General features: G+C 44.8%; 1 protein-coding gene across 1 annotated transcript in view; it reads right to left on the reverse strand.

Annotated features, from left to right (window-relative positions):
* Window positions 1–18,335, reverse strand: part of wdr47b (WD repeat domain 47b) — a 42,612-nt gene that overhangs the window by 16,468 nt on the left and 7,809 nt on the right. Inside the window, exons 5-8 of the mRNA XM_060940616.1 lie at window positions 8,712–9,490; window positions 8,260–8,380; window positions 7,791–7,960; window positions 940–1,170 (exon numbers count right to left, since the gene is read on the reverse strand). Coding sequence (XP_060796599.1) covers window positions 940–1,170; window positions 7,791–7,960; window positions 8,260–8,380; window positions 8,712–9,490 — 1,301 coding nt within the window. The remainder of the gene's footprint in view (window positions 1–939; window positions 1,171–7,790; window positions 7,961–8,259; window positions 8,381–8,711; window positions 9,491–18,335) is intronic.

An 18,335-nucleotide genomic window follows, 5' to 3' on the forward strand; every position in this document is an offset into this window, starting at 1 on the left:
GGTACATAGTGCCAAGTTGGCTATAATCCATGTACAACGAGATTGAGTGGAATAACCATTTTATTCTATCCACATTCACCGGATTTTGAGAAAGAGATCTTTTTTTTTACAAAAAACAAATTGATAAAACTTTATACAAAACATCTGACAAAATCGTTTCCACTTAGAATGCAAACAAACTGATGAAATGACAGGAGCAATTTGTGAAAAATGTAATAATAATAATAATAATAGGGGCGGCACGGTGGTGTAGTGGTTAGCGCTGTCGCCTCACAGCAAGAAGGTCCGGGTTCGAGCCCCGTGGCCGGCGAGGGCCTTTCTGTGTGGAGTTTGCATGTTTTCCCCATGTCCACGTGGGTTTCCTCCGGGTGCTCCGGTTTCCCCCACAGTCCAAAGACATGCAGATTAGGTTAACTGGTGACTCTAAATTGACCGTAGGTGTGAATGTGAGTGTGAATGGTTGTCTGTGTCTATGTGTCAGCCCTGTGATGACCTGGTGACTTGTCCAGGGTGTACTTTGCCTTTCGCCCGTAGTCAGCTGGGATAGGCTCCAGCTTGCCTGCGACCCTGTAGAACAGGATAAAGCGTCTAGAGATGAGATGAGATAATAATAATAGAAAAATTAAAAAAAGATACGTTCTTAACAAACACTTTAATTCCATATTTTGTTGCCTTTTTGGGGTTTTGTTTTCGAGTAGAGTTTTTATTTCATCCTCAGTTGATTCAGCAACACGCGCTGCCGTTTTGTTTTTCTCTATTCATGGTATATGAGCCTAGTATATATCCTAGTAGTAGAGTAGCCAATCAGAGCGCACGATTGCTCATATCCAGTGAATGTGGATAGAATAATTAGGATTATAATTTCATAATGATACCAAATATTATGTTTAAGGTGTTTCCAGAGGCCATAGATGCTTAGATGATTAAAAGTCCCCTCACCTCTGGCTGACCAACACTGGAGACTCCTCTAGTGAAGGCATGCCCCGAATATCTCCTCTCTGAGGGGTGCTGCTGGTCACACCAGTTTTGCTTTTGCCTGTTCCATCGGATTCGGGTGTACGTGTGTGCTGCGCTTCAGACTGTGAGCCATTACACTGTTGGGCCAAGGCTTGCATGTTCTCCCCCAAGTCTTCCATCCCTACATTTAGCTCCTCCAACTTTTGGATGGACCTGTAAAAATACAAGCCCAACAGCATGCAAAATGGAAGCAGGATGAAGAACTGCTCTGTATCTATACATAATCAATGAAACAGGTTTCAAACATAACGTGCTGCTTTATTTAATAGTTAATAAAATAGCACTAAAATATACATTTTAAGAGGTTTTAGTGCCACATTTCTCACAGTCCAAGCAGTACCTAAATCTGTCCGCAATATCACAGTTCACTCAAATAGAACCAAATAATCTAAACTTTTTTTTTTTTTAGCTCTTGCAATTCTTATGGCATTGCATCAAAAACTTTTTACATGCGTCTTAACTATGTGTCCACAGGTTCTTAAGATTTAAAGCAGCATTTAGTCATGAAAAAACATGTAATAAATAAATAAATAAATAAATAAAAATACTAAAACCTGTTGGTGTGAGCTGCTGTAAGTCAAACCTGTAATACTAATTAATGGGCAGAGTTGCAAGACTTGATCTGGTAAAAGGTTTTGGACTTTGGATGTCATCTCAGATAGGTCATTTGTCAACATGCTAAAACCTTAAAAATAAGTCTGGCTTCACACAGCCAACCAATAATGGAGAGCTAGTCAGTTGATTTGTTAGCCATTCACACAGATCAATTCTGAGCTGAAATAGGCAAATCCTAGACGTACAGATTTGGCGGTTACAAAAGAAAGAGATTTGGCTAACTCACATTGAGATAACTCAACCCCAAAGGAGGTTGAATCAGGAGTGTGTACACATTTAAAGGCAGTTCAAAAGTTAGTTGATCTTTGAAAAATGTGATAAATTATGGCTTGCAGAAAAGAACGTTTTTAAAATTATTTAAAAAAAAATACCCCTCCTAGAACTGCCAGCTTATTGTGGTGGAGGGGTTTGTGTGCTTGAATGATCCTAGGAGCTATGTTGTCGGGGGCATTACGCCCCTCTTAGGGTTTCCCAAGGCAGACAGGTCCTAGGTGACAGGCCAGACCAAGAGCAGTTCACCAAAACCCCTTATGGAAATTAAAAAAAATAAATAAATCAAGGACCGTGACGTTGCCCGGTATGGCGCAGCCAGAGCCCCACCCTGGAGCCAGGCCCGCGGTTGGGGCTCGTATGCGAGCACCTGGTGGCCGGGCCTTTGCCCATGGGGCCTGGCCGGGCTCAGCCCAAAGCAGTGACGTGGGCCCGACCTCCTGTGGGTTCACCACCCACAGAGGTAGCCGTAGGGGGCCGGTGCAGTGTGGAATGGGCGGCAGTGAAAGGCAGGGGCCTCAACGACCTGATCCCTGAACACAGCGGCTAGCTGTTGGGACATGGAATGTCACTTTGCTGGGGGGGTAAAGAGCCTGAGCTTGTGCAGGAGGTTGAGAGGTACCGGCTAGAGATAGTCGGGCTCACCTCCACGCACAGCTTGGGCTCCGGAACCCAGCTCCTCGAGAGGGGCTGGACTCTCCACTTCTCTGGAATCGCCCACGGTGAGCGGCAGCGGGCTGGTGTGGGCTTGCTTATAGCTCCCCAGCTCAGCCACCATGTGTTGGAGTTTACCCCAGTGAACGAGAGGGTCGCCTCTCTGCGCCTTCAGGTCGGGGAGAGGGCTCTTGCTGTTGTTTGTGCCTACGGGCCGAATAGCAGTAGAGTATCCAGCCTTCTTGGAGTCCCTGGGAGAGGTACCGAGAGGTGCTCAGACTGGGGACTCCATTGTTCTACTGGGGGACTTTAACGCTCATGTGGGCGACGACAGTGACACCTGGAGGGGCGTGATTGGGAGGAATGGCCTCCCCGATCTGAACCCAAGTGGTGCTTTGTTATTGGACTTCTGTGCTAGTCATGGTTTGTCCATAACAAACACCATGTTCAAGCATAGGGGTGTCCATAAGTGCACGTGGCACCAGGACACCTTAGGTCGGAGGTCGATGATAGACTTTGTTGTCGTTTCATCTGATCTCCGGCCCTATGTCTTGGACACTCGGGTGAAGAGAGGGGCTGAGCTGTCAACTGATCACCATGGTGGTGTGTTGGATCCGCTGGCAGAGGAGGAAGCCGGACAGACCTGGCAGGCCCAAACGTATGGTTAGGGTCTGCTGGGAACGTCTGGCCGAGCACTCTGTCGGGGAGGTCTTTAAATCCCACCTCCGGGAGTGTTTCTCCCAGCTTCCGAGGGAGGCGGGGGACATTGAGTCTGAGTGGACCATGTTCTCTTCCTCCATTGTCGATGCGGCTGTTCGGAGCTGTGGCCGCAAGGTCTCTGGTGCCTGTCGTGGCGGCAATCCCCAAACCCGGTGGTGGACAACGGAAGTAAGGGATGCTGTCAAACTGAAGGAGGAGTCCTATCGGGCCATGTTGGTCTCCGGGACTCCTGAGGCAGCTGACTGGTATCGGCAGGTCAGGCGTACTGCAGCTTGGGCATTTGCGCAGGCAAAAACTCGGAACTGGGAGGAGTTCGGTGAGGCCATGGAGGAGGACTATCGGTCAGCCTCGAGGAAATTCTGGCAAACCGTCTGGCACCTCAGGAGGGGGAAGCAGTACTCTGCCAACACTGTTTACAGTGCAGGTGGGGAGCTGTTGACCTCGACTGGGGATATTGTCAGGCGGTGGAAGGAATACTTCGAGGATTTCCTCAATCCCACAGTCACGTCTTCCATTGAGGAAGCGGAGGCTGATGACTCAGAGGTGGACTCGTCCATTACACAAGCCAAAGTCACTGAGGTGGTTTGCAAGCTCCTCGGTGGCAAGGCACTGGGGGTGGATGAAATCCGCCCTGAGTATCTCAAGTCTCTGGATGTTGTGGGGCTGTCTTGGCTGACACGCCTCTGCAACATCGTGTGGCGGTTGGGGACAGTGCCTTTGGAGTGGCAGACCAGGGTGGTGGTCCCTCTTTTTAAGAAAGGGGACCAGAGAATGTGCTCCAATTATAGCAGAATCACACTTCTCACCCTCCCCGGGAAGGTTTACTCCAGGGTGCTGGAGAGGAGAATTCGGCCAATAGTCGAACCTCGGATCCAGGAGGAACAATATGGTTTTTGTCCTGGTCATGGAACACTGGACCAGCTCTATACCCTTCATAGGGTGCTCGAGGGTTCATGGGAGTTCGCCCAACCAGTCCACATGTGCTTTGTGGATCTGGAGAAGGCATTTGACCGTGTCCCTCGTGGTATCCTGTGGGGGGTGCTTTGGGAGTATGGGGTTCAGGGCTCTTTGCTAAGGGCTGTCCGGTCCCTGTACGAATGGAGCAGGAGTCTGGTTCGCATTGCCAGCAGTAAGTCAGACCTGTTCCCAGTGCATGTTGGACTCCGGCAGGGCTGCCCTTTGTCACCGGTTCTGTTCATAATTTTTATGGACAGAATTTCTAGGTGCAGCCAGGGGCTGGACGGAATCCTGTTTGGGAACCACAGGATTTCATCTCTGCTTTTTGCGGATGATGTTGTCCTGTTGGCTTCTTCAAACCAGGACCTTCAGCATGCACTGGGGCAGTTTGCAGTCGAGTGTGAAGCGGCTGGGATGAGAATCAGCACCTCCAAGTCCGAGGCCATGGTTCTCGACCAGAAAAGGGTGGCTTGCCCACTTCAGGTTGGTGGAGAAGTCCTGCTTCAAGTGGAGGAGTTTAAGTATCTCAGGATCTTGTTCACAAGTGAGGGAAGGATGGAGCGTGAGATCGACAGGCGGATCGGTGCAGCCTCCGCAGTGATGCGGTCGCTTTACTGGTCCGTCGTTGTGAAGAAGGAGCTGAGCCAAATGGTGAAGCTCTCGATTTACCGGTCAATCTATGTTCCGACTCTCACCTATGGTCATGAGCTTTGGGTAATGACCGAAAGAACAAGATCGCGGATACAAGCGGCCGAAATGAGTTTCTTTTGCAGGGTGGCTGGGCGCTGCCTTAGAGATAGGGTGAGAAGCACAGTCACTCGGGAGGAGCTCGGAGTAGAGCTGCCGCTCCTCCACATCAAGAGGAATCAACTGAGGTGGCTCGGGCATCTCTTTCGGATGCCTCCTGGACGCCTCCGTGGGGAGGTGTTCCAGGCATGTCCCCCCAGGATGAGGCCCTGGGGAAGACCCAGGACACGCTGGAGGGACTATGTCTCTCAGCTGGCCTGGGAACGCCTTGGTGTTCTTCCCGAGGAGCTGGCCGAGGTGTCGGGGGAGAGGGAAGTTTGGGCTTCCATGCTCAGACTGCTGCCTCCGTGACCTGGCCCCGGATAAGTGGAAGAAAACGAGATGAGATTTTTAAAAAATATTGACAGAATAAAAATGATAAAAGTAACTTAGCTGCAGCAGCAAAAGAAAGCAAATCGCAGATGGTCGATGTTTAAGATTAATGTTCAGGATCTTGCAGTAATTTTTTAGCTAAAGAATTTCATGCAATATTATATTATGACTTAGATATACAGTCGCTATTTTACTGTTCAGGTCACACATATGCTACACATTCACCATAGGTCTGCGAATTGGTAGTGGTTTCCTGCAACTGCAATTGCATTTTATTTTCTATTTACACTCTCTGGCTACTTTACACCTTGGATTATGCTCCTGTCAGCCAAGAAAATGAAATACAGGGTACAGTGGGGACAGGCTCACCGAACCTGAACAGCTGAAAATTGGAAAAACTTCATTTGGTCTTTATCCAGTTTTCATGAGCCTGTGCCCACAGTACCTTTCGATTCCTGCCCATAGGTGTGACTATCTGAGCTGTGATCCATGGTCAGACGTGAGTAGTATGGCAGCTGCCAGCGGCACTTTTGTATGCCTTCGACCCGGCCATGTTTTGCTGAGTCCTTCGTAATTCAGCTATTCAGCTGCAAGAAAGGATGATTAATCAAACTAACTTGACTTACTGAACCAAATTGTGATGTCTTCTGATGTTGTAACAAAACTGTAACAAGGGTCAACATGTTCTGTGCTCCGAAATGCTTTTCTGCTCATCATGGTTGAAAATTGTGGTTATGTGAGTTACTATAGCCAGTCTGGCCATTCTCCTTTGATCTCTCATCAGAAGAGCATTTCCACCTGTAGAACTGCCGCATTGAATGTTATGGTTTTTCACACCATAGAGATTGTGGTGTATGAAAATCCCAGGAGGTCAGTAGTTAAAACCCTTTACCCCCTAAAAGTGCCCTTGGGGAAGAGATTACATGCGTCTCAGTAATCTCTCAGGGGGTAAAGAGTTAAAGCAGATGTTCAAAGTCCCAGAGAGCTTCTGATTTTTAATTTTAAAATTAACTGAAGCTCTTGACCTGTGCCTGCATGATTTTATGCATTGCGCTGCTGCCATGATTGCATGAATGAGCAGGTATACAGCTGTTCCAATTAAAGTGGTCAGTGTATTTGCATGCTAGTAAGCCCAGCAATTTACCAATTTATATTAATTTATACTAATTAAATGACGTACATATTACTACAGGCGGCACGGTGGTATAGTGGTTAGCACTGCCGCCTCACAGCAAGAACGCTCTGGGTTCAAACCTAGTGGTCGACAGGGGTCTTTCTGTATGGAGTTTGCATGTTCTCCAGAGACATGTTGTTACTGGCTACTCTAAATTGTCCATAGGTGTGAATGTGTATGAATGGTTGAGAGGAGAAAACTTCTATAGTAATCCGGTAGAAGGCAACGGGAAACCACTACTGTAATTCTTCCCTAGAATGATGGCTGAAGCCATCAGAGCAGACCTGCCATCAGGCAGAACACTAAAGAAGGTATTACTACAGATTGAGCTGTAGTAATCTCATCTTAAAAAGTAATATTGAGGAGATGATAGCAGCAGCATGCAATTACTTGTTCCTAATTACTAAAGCTCCAATACTTGGAGCACATCCCAATCCACATACTATAGCAAATTGTAGGTAGTGTCACTACTATTTAAACATATTATTTTGTGGTTTAACTAGATGATCATCTAATCCAGCATCTATGCAGCTTGCTGTTAATGTGGTGCCTCGCCATCTCCCCTCCAACTTTTTTAAAACTTCATATATGATCCCTTAAGAAGAATCCCATTCTAGCAAATCTACTGTAAGTCTTCAGATTTAGTTACCATCCCTCAAAGTCTAATTGAAGGATTTTCACCAGTTTCTATAGTTAATGGGAATGAATACAAATAATGTGCAAAGGAATTTCTTTCTGATGATTAACCCCAGCTCTGCCTCCCAGTATTCCATCCACTCCACCTTAAGCTACTGCTTCAGAGCCATTAATTCTTGCTTTAGCTCATTGTCTTCATTGAATTGGAGCAAGGAGGTGACCATTTTACCTGTTGATGCACACTTCTTCTGCCTGGAGCCGGAATTAGATAAATATAGGCTGTACTGTTTTGATTACATTGTCTTTAGTTCAAGAACTGTACTTGCAATGGACTACACCGAGTTTCCATTATGAAATGAATTTTATGTTTAAACATCTTAACTTAAAAGCAACCACCATTCAAAAGCACAGTTGTTCATCCCCACAGGCAAAATTCCCTCCGTCTGACTTGGTTATATTCAAACATATTTTACAATCTGTTTAAGCAGCTAATGGGACACCCTACTAACACAACATCTGCTCACTCTTTATTCACCAGAAATACAACATATGTTGGCTCTATTCACCACTTAGCATCTGTCTTGTTCATATACGTGTTAGCACATGCGTGTTAGTGTTTGGGTCTGACCTGTTGAGGAAGGTCTGTGTGAGGTTGTGCTGGCTGGCACTTGAGGCCTGACTAGGTTGCTGCACTCCTCCCTCTAGCAACATCTGCTGGTAGAGCTGCATATGCTGCTGCTTCTGCTCCAAATGATGCTGCACACGCAGTCGGTGACGCTGAAACTCCTGCAGCTGTTCCTATAAGTGTGAGGACACACATATACTGTATATAGTTAGTGTAGAGAGACAAACATACTGCCTTCCAAAAAGCACTGGTGTTTGTCTTTGAAACAATTTCAAACCTTAACCTCCAACTTTACTAAATAAAGTTTCAGAAATATCATTATATAACAGAAGAAAAGCACAGAAGCATGTTGATCCTCAATAAGCAATCCAATTCTATAAAAATTGGAAATGCCCAAATCCTTAAAGACTGTAGTGCCAATATAGCAAATGTTAAGCAATTTGGCTTGTTTTGAAAGGATCAGACATATTACCTCGGTCATCTTAACTGAACCAGGAAGTTCTCCAACCTTTTCGAGGGGCTGAGTGGCACAGAGTGCGTTAGGCTCTACTGAAGTGTTCATTTTCTCTTTTTGTGCGTGTGACCTAGAACTGCTGGAGAAAAACAGTCAGCATAGAGCAATGAAAAGGGATCATCGCATTAATAATTCACAAAGCATTCAAGGAGAGCAACAATAGGCCAGAATAGAAAGGTCAGAATGTAAAGTCCACATTCCTTTAACCAGTATGAACTAGTAAAGCTAGAAGACCAAGGTTTTATATGCATTTCACATGACTAATTATATTTTGTTTGGACAAATCTTCAATATTACGTCTATTAGCACAAATCATACAGGTAATAATTATAAGGCAGCATACAGGAATACAAAAAAAAAAAAAAAACCACAACTAATACAAACTAACTGAATTCAACAATGCTTCATACCTGTCTGGTGTCTCCATTAAGATGTTATTGTCTGCTACATTGTGGCTGCTATTTAAGCCAAAGCTAGCAAAAGAGTGTGACATTGGAGCAGTATCTTTTCCATCACCCTCTGTGATTTTCCTCTCCCTTCCTGCCAGGCCATGGGACAGACCATCTAGTGCTGGGTTGAGGGAACGTGATAAGTATGCTTCAGCTGACTGAGGGCGTCTTAGTGGTGAGACTGGGGAAGGTGAAAACTTGGCAAAGAGTGGTGCAAGCAGATCAGTGTGGCCTGCCCGTGTTGGTTTTACCAGCTGGTCCACATGGACATTGAGCATCTTCTGCTCAAAGGCACACGTAAAGGTGGCAGGCGCAAGGTTACGCAGCCAAGAGATCAGGCTCAGGTCAGGTTCATCACAGCCACTGCCACATAGCACATCAATGCCCAGCAGAACCTCAGCCTCACCAATCTCCTCACCTGTTGCCTTGCTTTGGCAGAACTCCACACAACATTCATACAGCACACCCTTAACCAGCAGTTGGAAGAGGCGGTCTGAGCCGGCCCGAAAGCCGGCCTCACTGAGCTTGCGGTCAGCTGGAATGAACTCTGCCACCAAAGAGCCTGCCTCCTCAAAGCAGCGTACACGTGCTGTACTCGGGTTCCAGTCCTTGAACTCAACATGGTGTGTGAGCTGAGGGAGTGTCAACAGCAGGCACAGTTTGCTATAGGCCTCTTTGGATGGGCTTAACTCCTCGAGAACATTCAGACACTTCACTGCCTCTTGCATGGTTAGCTCAATCTGAGCAAACAACAGAAGGTAAAGAAAAGTTACAAAATAGCTAGAATTATGCAGAAACACTGTATTTAAGGGTGAAGCACTGTCTTGACCCACTCCAATAGTTATTCAATTTGTGGATAAACACCCCCAAGTTTTTTGGGCTCCAACTGGGCTAATTTTTTTTATACCTGCTTTACCCCATCGGCACTGACTAAGAAGGCACATATGCGATGAACATGAGCATGGTACATTATTTTTTGATCATCTTTATATATTTGTAGAAACATGGCAGAAAATCTAGTTCATGTTTTATCACCTTGAGGTTGGGTTATTGTAATACCTTGCTGTTTGGAAGTTATGTGCATAAACAAGCTCGACCAGTGGATTCCATTCTCAAGGTTTCTTTCTTGCTGCTGTTGCCTCTGGTTTGCTCATTAGGAATTTAAACATAAATCTACATCCAAATTTCTGTAAAGCATCTTTGTGAGTGTCCTGTGATGACCTGGCGACTTGTCCAGGGTGTACCCCACCTTTCGCCCGTAGTCAGCTGGGATAGGCTCCAGCTTGCCTGCGACCCTGTAGAACAGGATAAAGCGGCTAGAGATAATGAGATGAGATCTTTGTGAGTGTCTACTATTGTATAAATTGATTTGAATCTGTTTATAATGCTTGCTAAATGTAAAATGGCAAAACAATGATTGCAGAGCATTATTGCCTTGAAACTTTTAAAATATAAAAAATTTTCCTATAAGGGCCAATTCAGGTATTAGAACAACAAACTATCGACGGATACAAGAAATCCTTAGCCATCCCATCCGATATTACAACCAGCTGTCACTGAATAAAACAGTTCAACTAATGTTAGCGAGGTTGTTACTAAGCTTACCTATTGACCGGGAGGTAAATGTATTTTCACATACTTGTGGTCTTTAATGTTTATTTTTAATTATTTTTTACATACTTGCAAGTGCTCAAATCTAATCATCACTGGTCTACTGTAACAGCATCTACAAGTTTGAGTTGATAAGTGAATATCACTGAATCTTGAGGGTCAAAAACCATCTACTACCCCAAATCAGAAAAAGTTGGAACAGTATGATAAAACTGAACATAAAACTGTGGCTCCATTTCATTTCTGCTGACTGCCAGAGGCAGCTCTTAAGCACCTGGATGTCCATCACGTGTACGTGCAGGTCGAGTGTTTATATCAACAAAGTCACCTGTGACCTGGGTGACATATGCCCCTTGTCCCAGCACTAAAGGCATGTTCACCCAAGAAGTGACATCTTGGCTCTCTTCTCATGTTGATAAGCAGGGTTTTTTTTTTTCAGGAGGAGTGTATATGCCCCTATGTTTCAGGAGTGACATATGCCCCTTGCCCCAGCACTAAAGGCATGTTCATGCAGGAAGTGACCTCTTGGATTTCTTCTCGCATTGATAAGCAGGTTTTTTTCAGGAGTGTACAGGCATCACTGGTAGTCTTGCAACTCCAGAGGAGTTGGAGCTGCGAACTTTCACCCTCCAAAGACTGCGATTAGCCTTTTATTTGTAAGGTTTTTTTTATTTGTAAGTATTTTATAAAATGTGTTCCACAGGCTTCTGAGCAAGCCATGAATTGTGTTATACGACAACAGGTAAGTAAATATTTTTTTTATTTAAACACTATATGAGTGGATTCAACAGTCTAAGAGGAATAACTAAGTTCATGATCAGGTGGTGTTTCTTGCTTTACTGCTGATCTCGAATGCAATTAACTTGGGTATCGGGCTGGGATCTCCACTCGTAGGTCTCCGTTACAAAATGCAAACTGTGTTAGCATAACAGGCCTTTGTTTGAGAGTTAGATGGTAATTATCCACTTTTATATTAAATTGTTATCGAAGACTGGCTACTCACCTGGATTAATTAAGAAACTACATTTAAGTTAAAGGTTATTCCCTGCAATTTTCATTTATATTGTAGAATTGATGCATTGTTTGTAGGGAAGTCTAATTACATAATTAGTCTGTGTTCATTTATTATTAACCAAGTGCAAGGTGGTTGTTCACCCCTAACTGCAGCAAATACACTTGCTGCACAGTATTTCACTTACATAGCTACCTAGGAAAAACCCTCCGAATAGGCTAGTAATTAGGCTACTGCATCAACCTAGGTCTAGTGGAAGCAGTAGTTGATAATATCTATGATGTGCATTGATTGCCAAGCCCTTCTTGAGCCAGATGATGGCCATGATCAAATGTCCCTCTTGCCTTGAGGTTGAACACTTAAGGCAGGGACTGACTGAGCTGGCATACATGAATTACAGCTGCATGAGTCAAGCACCATAGTCACCATAGTTAGGCTAGCCTAACTAGAGAGCAAAATAAGCTCTCAATTGCCTTCTGCACAGAAGAACAGCTCTGTGTCTCCTACTGCACACAAGTGCAGCAGATCTGAGTCACAGGAGGCCCCCACTAGGGGCAAACACAGGGAAGTAGATCCCCTGGCCCAAAATTTTGATGATTTGGCCTCCGAGTTTGCAGAGATTAAGACCCTCCTACTTAATCTGCAACAACCTAGTGCACAGCCTGCTAGTGTACCTGCTACAGCCGCACAACAATCTCCTTCTGAGGCACTGCCTCCAGCACTCTCACTGGCCTTTGAGATCCAGGAGGAAGATGCCCTCACCACTAAGGCTTCAGAGAGCCGAGTTTTCAGTGGTAGGGGTGTTGAGGAGGGGGTAGAGGAGAGCTCCCACTTCGCTCATCTCAACTCCGAGGAGACAAGCCACAGTTCACTGATGGGATCCAAGAATAGCCAGACATCAGTCAGGCCTGCTGTGAAGATGGCTGTAGAATGTCTGGGGTTGGATGCAGCACCAGCTCAGGTGACTGCTCAAAGTGCCTTTTTCAAGAAGACCTCAATATAGAGCCAGCTGTTGCCTGATGAAGCACTTAGGCCTGATGCACATTGTCCCCGGCTGCAATGCCGTTTGAAAGATGATCTGATTGTAAGGAGCTATGATACAGCAGCTTGTATTGGACATACCGGGAATTCTAGGTCACACCTTATACTTGCCCTGTCCCAGACATTGCAGACCTCTGAGGTTGACCCTTCTGCCTAGAGCCTGAGTGATGCCTCTTTGCAGGCATTCGCCTACATGACCAGAGAGTTGGGTAGGCTAATGTCTTCGCTAACCCTTGCTTGGCGTCAGGTATGTCTGGCCCAGTCTCCGTTTCTGGAACCCTGCAGGAAAGCCCACCACTCTCCTTGTCATTCCGGGACAGCTGTTTGGACTTGCTGCACAGCAAGATCTGGAGCATAGCCTACAGGTTATTACTACAGCAGTTTGCCAGTCTGTGTCATGACACACCCACCGACCCCCCAGACAGAGGCCCTCTGTGGCAATAAATACAGCTCAGACAATACTATGGCCGATAATGCAGCTGAGGGCACAATGCTCAGACAGGTTTTGCCAGTCAACCCATACCCAGCCCCCTCACTTGGTACAGTGTGGCCAGTCTTCTGGCTGTCACCCCTCTAGGAAGGGGTGAGGGGGAAGACAATAACTCTCTCTTCCGTGGTCAGGTGCTTCACCAAGCAGCAGCTCAGGTGCTGGGAAGCGCTTACGTCAGACCCCTGGGTTGTGTGAACCCTGTCACAGGGTTACAGCATTCAATTCAGAATGGTGGCATCATCATGCTGTGGGGATATTTTTCATCTGCAGGGACAGGAAAGCTGGTCAGGACTGAAAGAAAGATGGATGGCACTAAATACAGGGCAATTCTGGAGGAAAACCTGTTTGAGTCAGCCAGAGGTTTGAGACTGGGATGAAGGTTCACATTCCAGCAGGACAATTACCTTAAACATACTGCTAAAGCTACACTGGAGTTGTTTAAAGGGAAACATTTAAATGTCTTGGAATTGCCTAATCAAAGCCCAGACCTCAATCCAATTGAGAATCTGTGGCATAACGAAGATTGCTGTACACCAACACAACCCATCTAACTTGAAGGAGTTGGAGCAGTTTTGCCTTGAAGATAGGGCAAAAATCTCAGTGGCTAGATGTGCTAAACTAATAGAGACATACCTCAAGAGACTTGCAACTGTAATTGCAGCAAAACATGGCTCTACAAAGTATGGAGTTGGGGGGGGGAGATACCTATGCACACTCCAGATTTCTGTTTTTTATCTTAATTATTGTTTGTGTCACAATAAAACAATTTTTACCTTTAAAAGTGGTAGGCATGTTGTGTAAATCAAATGGTGCTAACCCCCCAAAAAATCCATTTTAATTCCATCTTTTCTTCTTCTTTCGGCTGCTCCCGATTGGGGTCGCCACAGCGGATCTTTCATCTCCATTGCTCACTGTCTTTTTAATTCCTTCTTGTAGTGTGACAAAACAGGACAAACAGCAAGGGAGATAAATACTTTTGCAAGACACTGTACTTTCACATTCCCATCATACCTCAGCATAAACAGTTCCTCTGTTTTGCCCTTGACGGCAGGGTTTACCAGTTTCATGTGCTCCAATTTGGAATCTCACTAGCACCAAGAGTCTGTACAAGGTGTGTAGCAGCAGCGCTGCCCCGACTACAGGCCAGAGGGATGCACATTTTCCCCTACCTGGACAACTGGCTGATTTGTTCCAAGTCAAGGGTAGACGCTTTGAGGGGAGATCAGTAAACCCGATTCCATGTCACCAAGCTAGGGCTGAGAAAAATCACGAAAAGAGCTCCCTTATACCCAGTCAGCACACAGTGTTTCTTGGCACCAAGCTGGACTCACAGCTGATGAGTGCCACCCCCTCTCTGCAGCAGATTCACAACATCCTCTAGCTCATCAGTCACTTCAAGAGAGGCAGAGCCCTGGTCTTCAGATCATTTCTCAGACTGCTAGGCATGCTCACAGCAGCCTCATCTGTGATCCCTTTAGGCCTTCTGTCATTGTTCAGCCAGATCTGGAGAGGCCTCAATCTTTGTTTGCACCCCACTCAACACAGATGCAAGCTAGTCAGAGTCACTGCCAGCTGCCTAAGATGCCTGCACCCATGGAAGGGGGAAAAACAAAACAAACAAACAAACAAAAAAAAACACACACACATCTCACCCAGGGTGTTCCCTTAGGGTCCATACCTTCTCGCAGAGAGGTCGTGGCCATGGATGCCTCCTAGCAAGGTGGGGAGCAGTGTAGAATGCAGAACGGTTAAAGGCCAGTGGAGTCCTTAGCAGCAAGAACAACACATAGATGTGTTGGAGCTATAGGCTGTTCTGCTTGCCCTCAAACATTTCCTCCCACTGCTGGTAGGGAAACATGTCCTTATAAGGACAGACAACACGTCTGTGGCCTACCATATAAACCACCAGGGGAGCACCAGCTCCAAACAGTCCTTAAGGATAGCACAACAGCTATTACTGTGGCCCATACTCACCTATTGGGCCTGAGGGCAATACACTTATCAGGCACTCAGAACAGGGCAACAGATCTCCCATCCCGGCAATGCCCACATTCTGGGGAATGGAGGCTACATCCTGAAGTGGTACAAGAGATTTGGCACAGATATGGCAAGGACAGTGTATTTTGCCTCACAGGCAACAACACACTGTCCCCTCTGGTATTATCTAGGGCAGGGCTTTTCAAAGTGTGGGGCGTGCCCCCCCTGGGGGGCGCCAGAGTTCTTCAGGGGGGGCGCAACGTGAGAGACAAAATGGATCGATTTTTAGTACCTGAAGCTACAGGGAGTGAGGAGACAGCCAAGCAAAAAAACAGAGCCTCCAGGATGTTGCGATTTGCAACTTCAGCGCAAATTCAACCAATCCCCGCGAATTCAGGGTGGTGTTGCAATTATATCCAATCACCACAACTTTCCCGCAAATTTGACCAATCGTTGGCGTCGTCTTGAGGTGACATCGACAAACTACCTTCCGCCTTACTTCCGGATGTCTATGTTCAAGAGAAGCAGCATGCGATGTGTGAGACAATGTTTATGTAGGCTTAAATTCTGTTGCTGAAAGTGTGTTATGTTTACAGTGAAGGACTGTGTGCACTTTATTTATTTTTTTTACTTAATACAAGAAATTAATGGATGCCAACATTTTTGCCAAAATGGTATTTTATTTTCCATTGTTTAGGCAGCTTCAGCATCATACTGTGAGATTCTGTTCAAATTGTTTTTTTTTCTTCTATGAAGCCTGAGCCATTTATTTTATTAGTTTATAATTACTGTTTAATTTAGTATTCAGGAGAGACTGCCTGCACACGGTACTAGTATTAATAGTTTTTTTTTTCTTACATGAAAGCTGAGGCATTTATATTATATTTTAAGGTAACTTCATGTTGTGCTGTGAGGTTCTATGCACTTTAACTTTTGAACCAACAGGTGCATTTGGATCAGTAAAGCCTATTTTTCTGCATTTTTGTAGTCCTGGTAATCTTTTATATTGGTAAAGTTGTTTATAGGACCATTTCTCAGTGTCTTTGTTTTTTTTAATCAATAGTTTTTCAGTAATAACTTAATATTTAACATATCACTCAATTTTAATCACAAAAAGAGAAAATCGCAACAATTTCTCGCAACTTTCACTTCCTCCCGCAATGTAATCACAACAAAAACCTAAACACCGCAACTTTCATCGAAATTTTTTTGGAAACCCCCGCAACATCAGACATTTTAGCCCGCAACAATCACAAAAAAGGCCCGCGGAATCCTGGGGGACTGGAAAAAGAAGGAAGTATGACCACGATTATTTAAAGTTTGGATTTTCATGGACTGGATCTGAAGATGCTCCACTGCCACAGTGTGTTGTCTGCCAAGAGGTGCTAGCTAACGATGCTATGAGATGTTTAAAATGTGTAAAACAAGATGTTTTAAAAAGCACAGATGTTTAAAATGTGAAAAAGAAAAAAATAATGTGTACAACAACCATTTTTTTTTAAATACGAATGGAACATTAAGTATAGCAACAACAAAAATTGTAAGGGGGGGGCGCTGTTGTTTATTTGCTCTCCGAGGGGGGGGCTGACTCTCCCACACTTTGAAAACCCCTGGTCTAGGGGAAATCAACAAGCCCTTTGAGCCAAGATGCGCTGGCTCATTTGTGGCCAGATTGGCTACTGTGCACTTTCCCTCCACTACTGTTAATACTGCCCACTCTAGACAGGATTCTCAGTGGGAATCACAAGGTGCTACTAATAGCCCCCAGATGGCCCAAGACAGTGTGGTTCCCAATATTACACAGGTTACTGGACAGGGAGCCGTTGCCTCCCTGTATGACAGGACTTCTTCTCACAGCTGGAGGGTCAAATCTGGCAGCCGAAGCCAGCTTGGCAGCAACTCTGCCAAGGTTTTTGAAGGGCCAGAGCCATTGTTAGGATCCTACAATTCAACAGTTGTGAGGACCATCAACAGCTCCCAGGCACCTTCCACCAATGCACCCTACACCAACAGATGGAAGCTTTTTTCTGAATGGTGCTACGCACAAGATCAGGAACCAAAATGCTGTACCAGTAATTCTCAGGTTTTCTCCAGTACTGCCTTGATGAAGTCTTACAGCCTCCACCATCAAGTTTTATACAGGGGGCTGCAAAAGTAGGTATACAGTAAGGATTATTCCAGTATTATAATAGTGGTGCTAGGTTTCATTTAATACTAACATTTTGTTTTCATTACTGTATACCTACTTTTGCAGCCCCCTGTATAGCTGCCATCTCAGCCATGCATAACAGGGTAGATGGAATGACTGTTGGGACCCATCCTAATTAGCACCCTGGTATAATGATGACACTCGCACATTAAAACAGACCACTCGAAAATTGGAACGTAAATGGCGTCAAACAAAATTGGTAGTGTTCAAATTAGCTTGGAAGGAGAGCTTCCTGAAGTATAGAAAAGCTCTTAGTGCTGCGAGATCAACATATTTCTCCTCCCTAATAGAAGATAACAAAAATAATCCTAGATTCCTATTTAATACTGTAGCAAAATTAACCAGGAATAAGTCCACTATAGACAGATGCACACCTGCAGTATGTAGTAGCAACGACTTCATGAATTTTTTTAATGACAAAATTGAGAATATCCGACAAAAAATTCAAACTACTAATTTAAGGTTAGACAATGAAAGTGACCTTGTAGTTAACAATATAACTGTATCAGATCATCAGTTAGAATGTTTTACTCCCCTAAAAGAAACTGAATTACTTTCATTAATCTCTACATCAAAAGCCTCAACTTTACCGACACATCTATTCAAACAGATAATGCCTGGAGTAATTGAACCGCTTCTAAAAATAATAAATTCTTCTCTTATGATTGGCTATGTACCCAAATCCTTTAAACTAGCAGTTATCAAACCCCTGATTAAAAAACCTGACCTTGATCCCTGTCAGCTGTCCAATTATCGGCCAATATCAAACCTCCCCTTTATCTCCAAGATCCTTGAAAAAGCTGTGGCACAGCAGTTATGCTCATATTTACATAGGAATAACATCCATGAAATGTATCAGTCAGGATTTAGACCTCATCATAGCACAGAGACAGCACTGGTTAAAGTAGTAAACGACCTACTGTTGGCGTCTGATCAGGGCTGTGTCTCGCTACTTGTGTTGCTTGACCTTAGTGCAGCATTTGATACCATTGATCATTCCATTCTTCTGGATAGACTAGAAAATGTTGTGGGAGTTAAGGGAATGGCCCTCTCCTGGCTCAGGTCTTATCTAACTGATCGTTATCAGTATGTTGATATAAATGGTGATATTTCTAGACGTACCGAGGTAAAGTTTGGTGTTCCACAAGGTTCTGTCTTGGGTCCACTGCTTTTTTCTCTATATATGTTACCTCTGGGCGATATTATTCGTAAACATTGTATTAGTTTCCACTGTTATGCTGATGA

The sequence above is a fragment of the Neoarius graeffei genome, chromosome 15, assembly GCF_027579695.1.
Source record: "Neoarius graeffei isolate fNeoGra1 chromosome 15, fNeoGra1.pri, whole genome shotgun sequence".
NCBI lineage: Eukaryota > Metazoa > Chordata > Actinopteri > Siluriformes > Ariidae > Neoarius > Neoarius graeffei.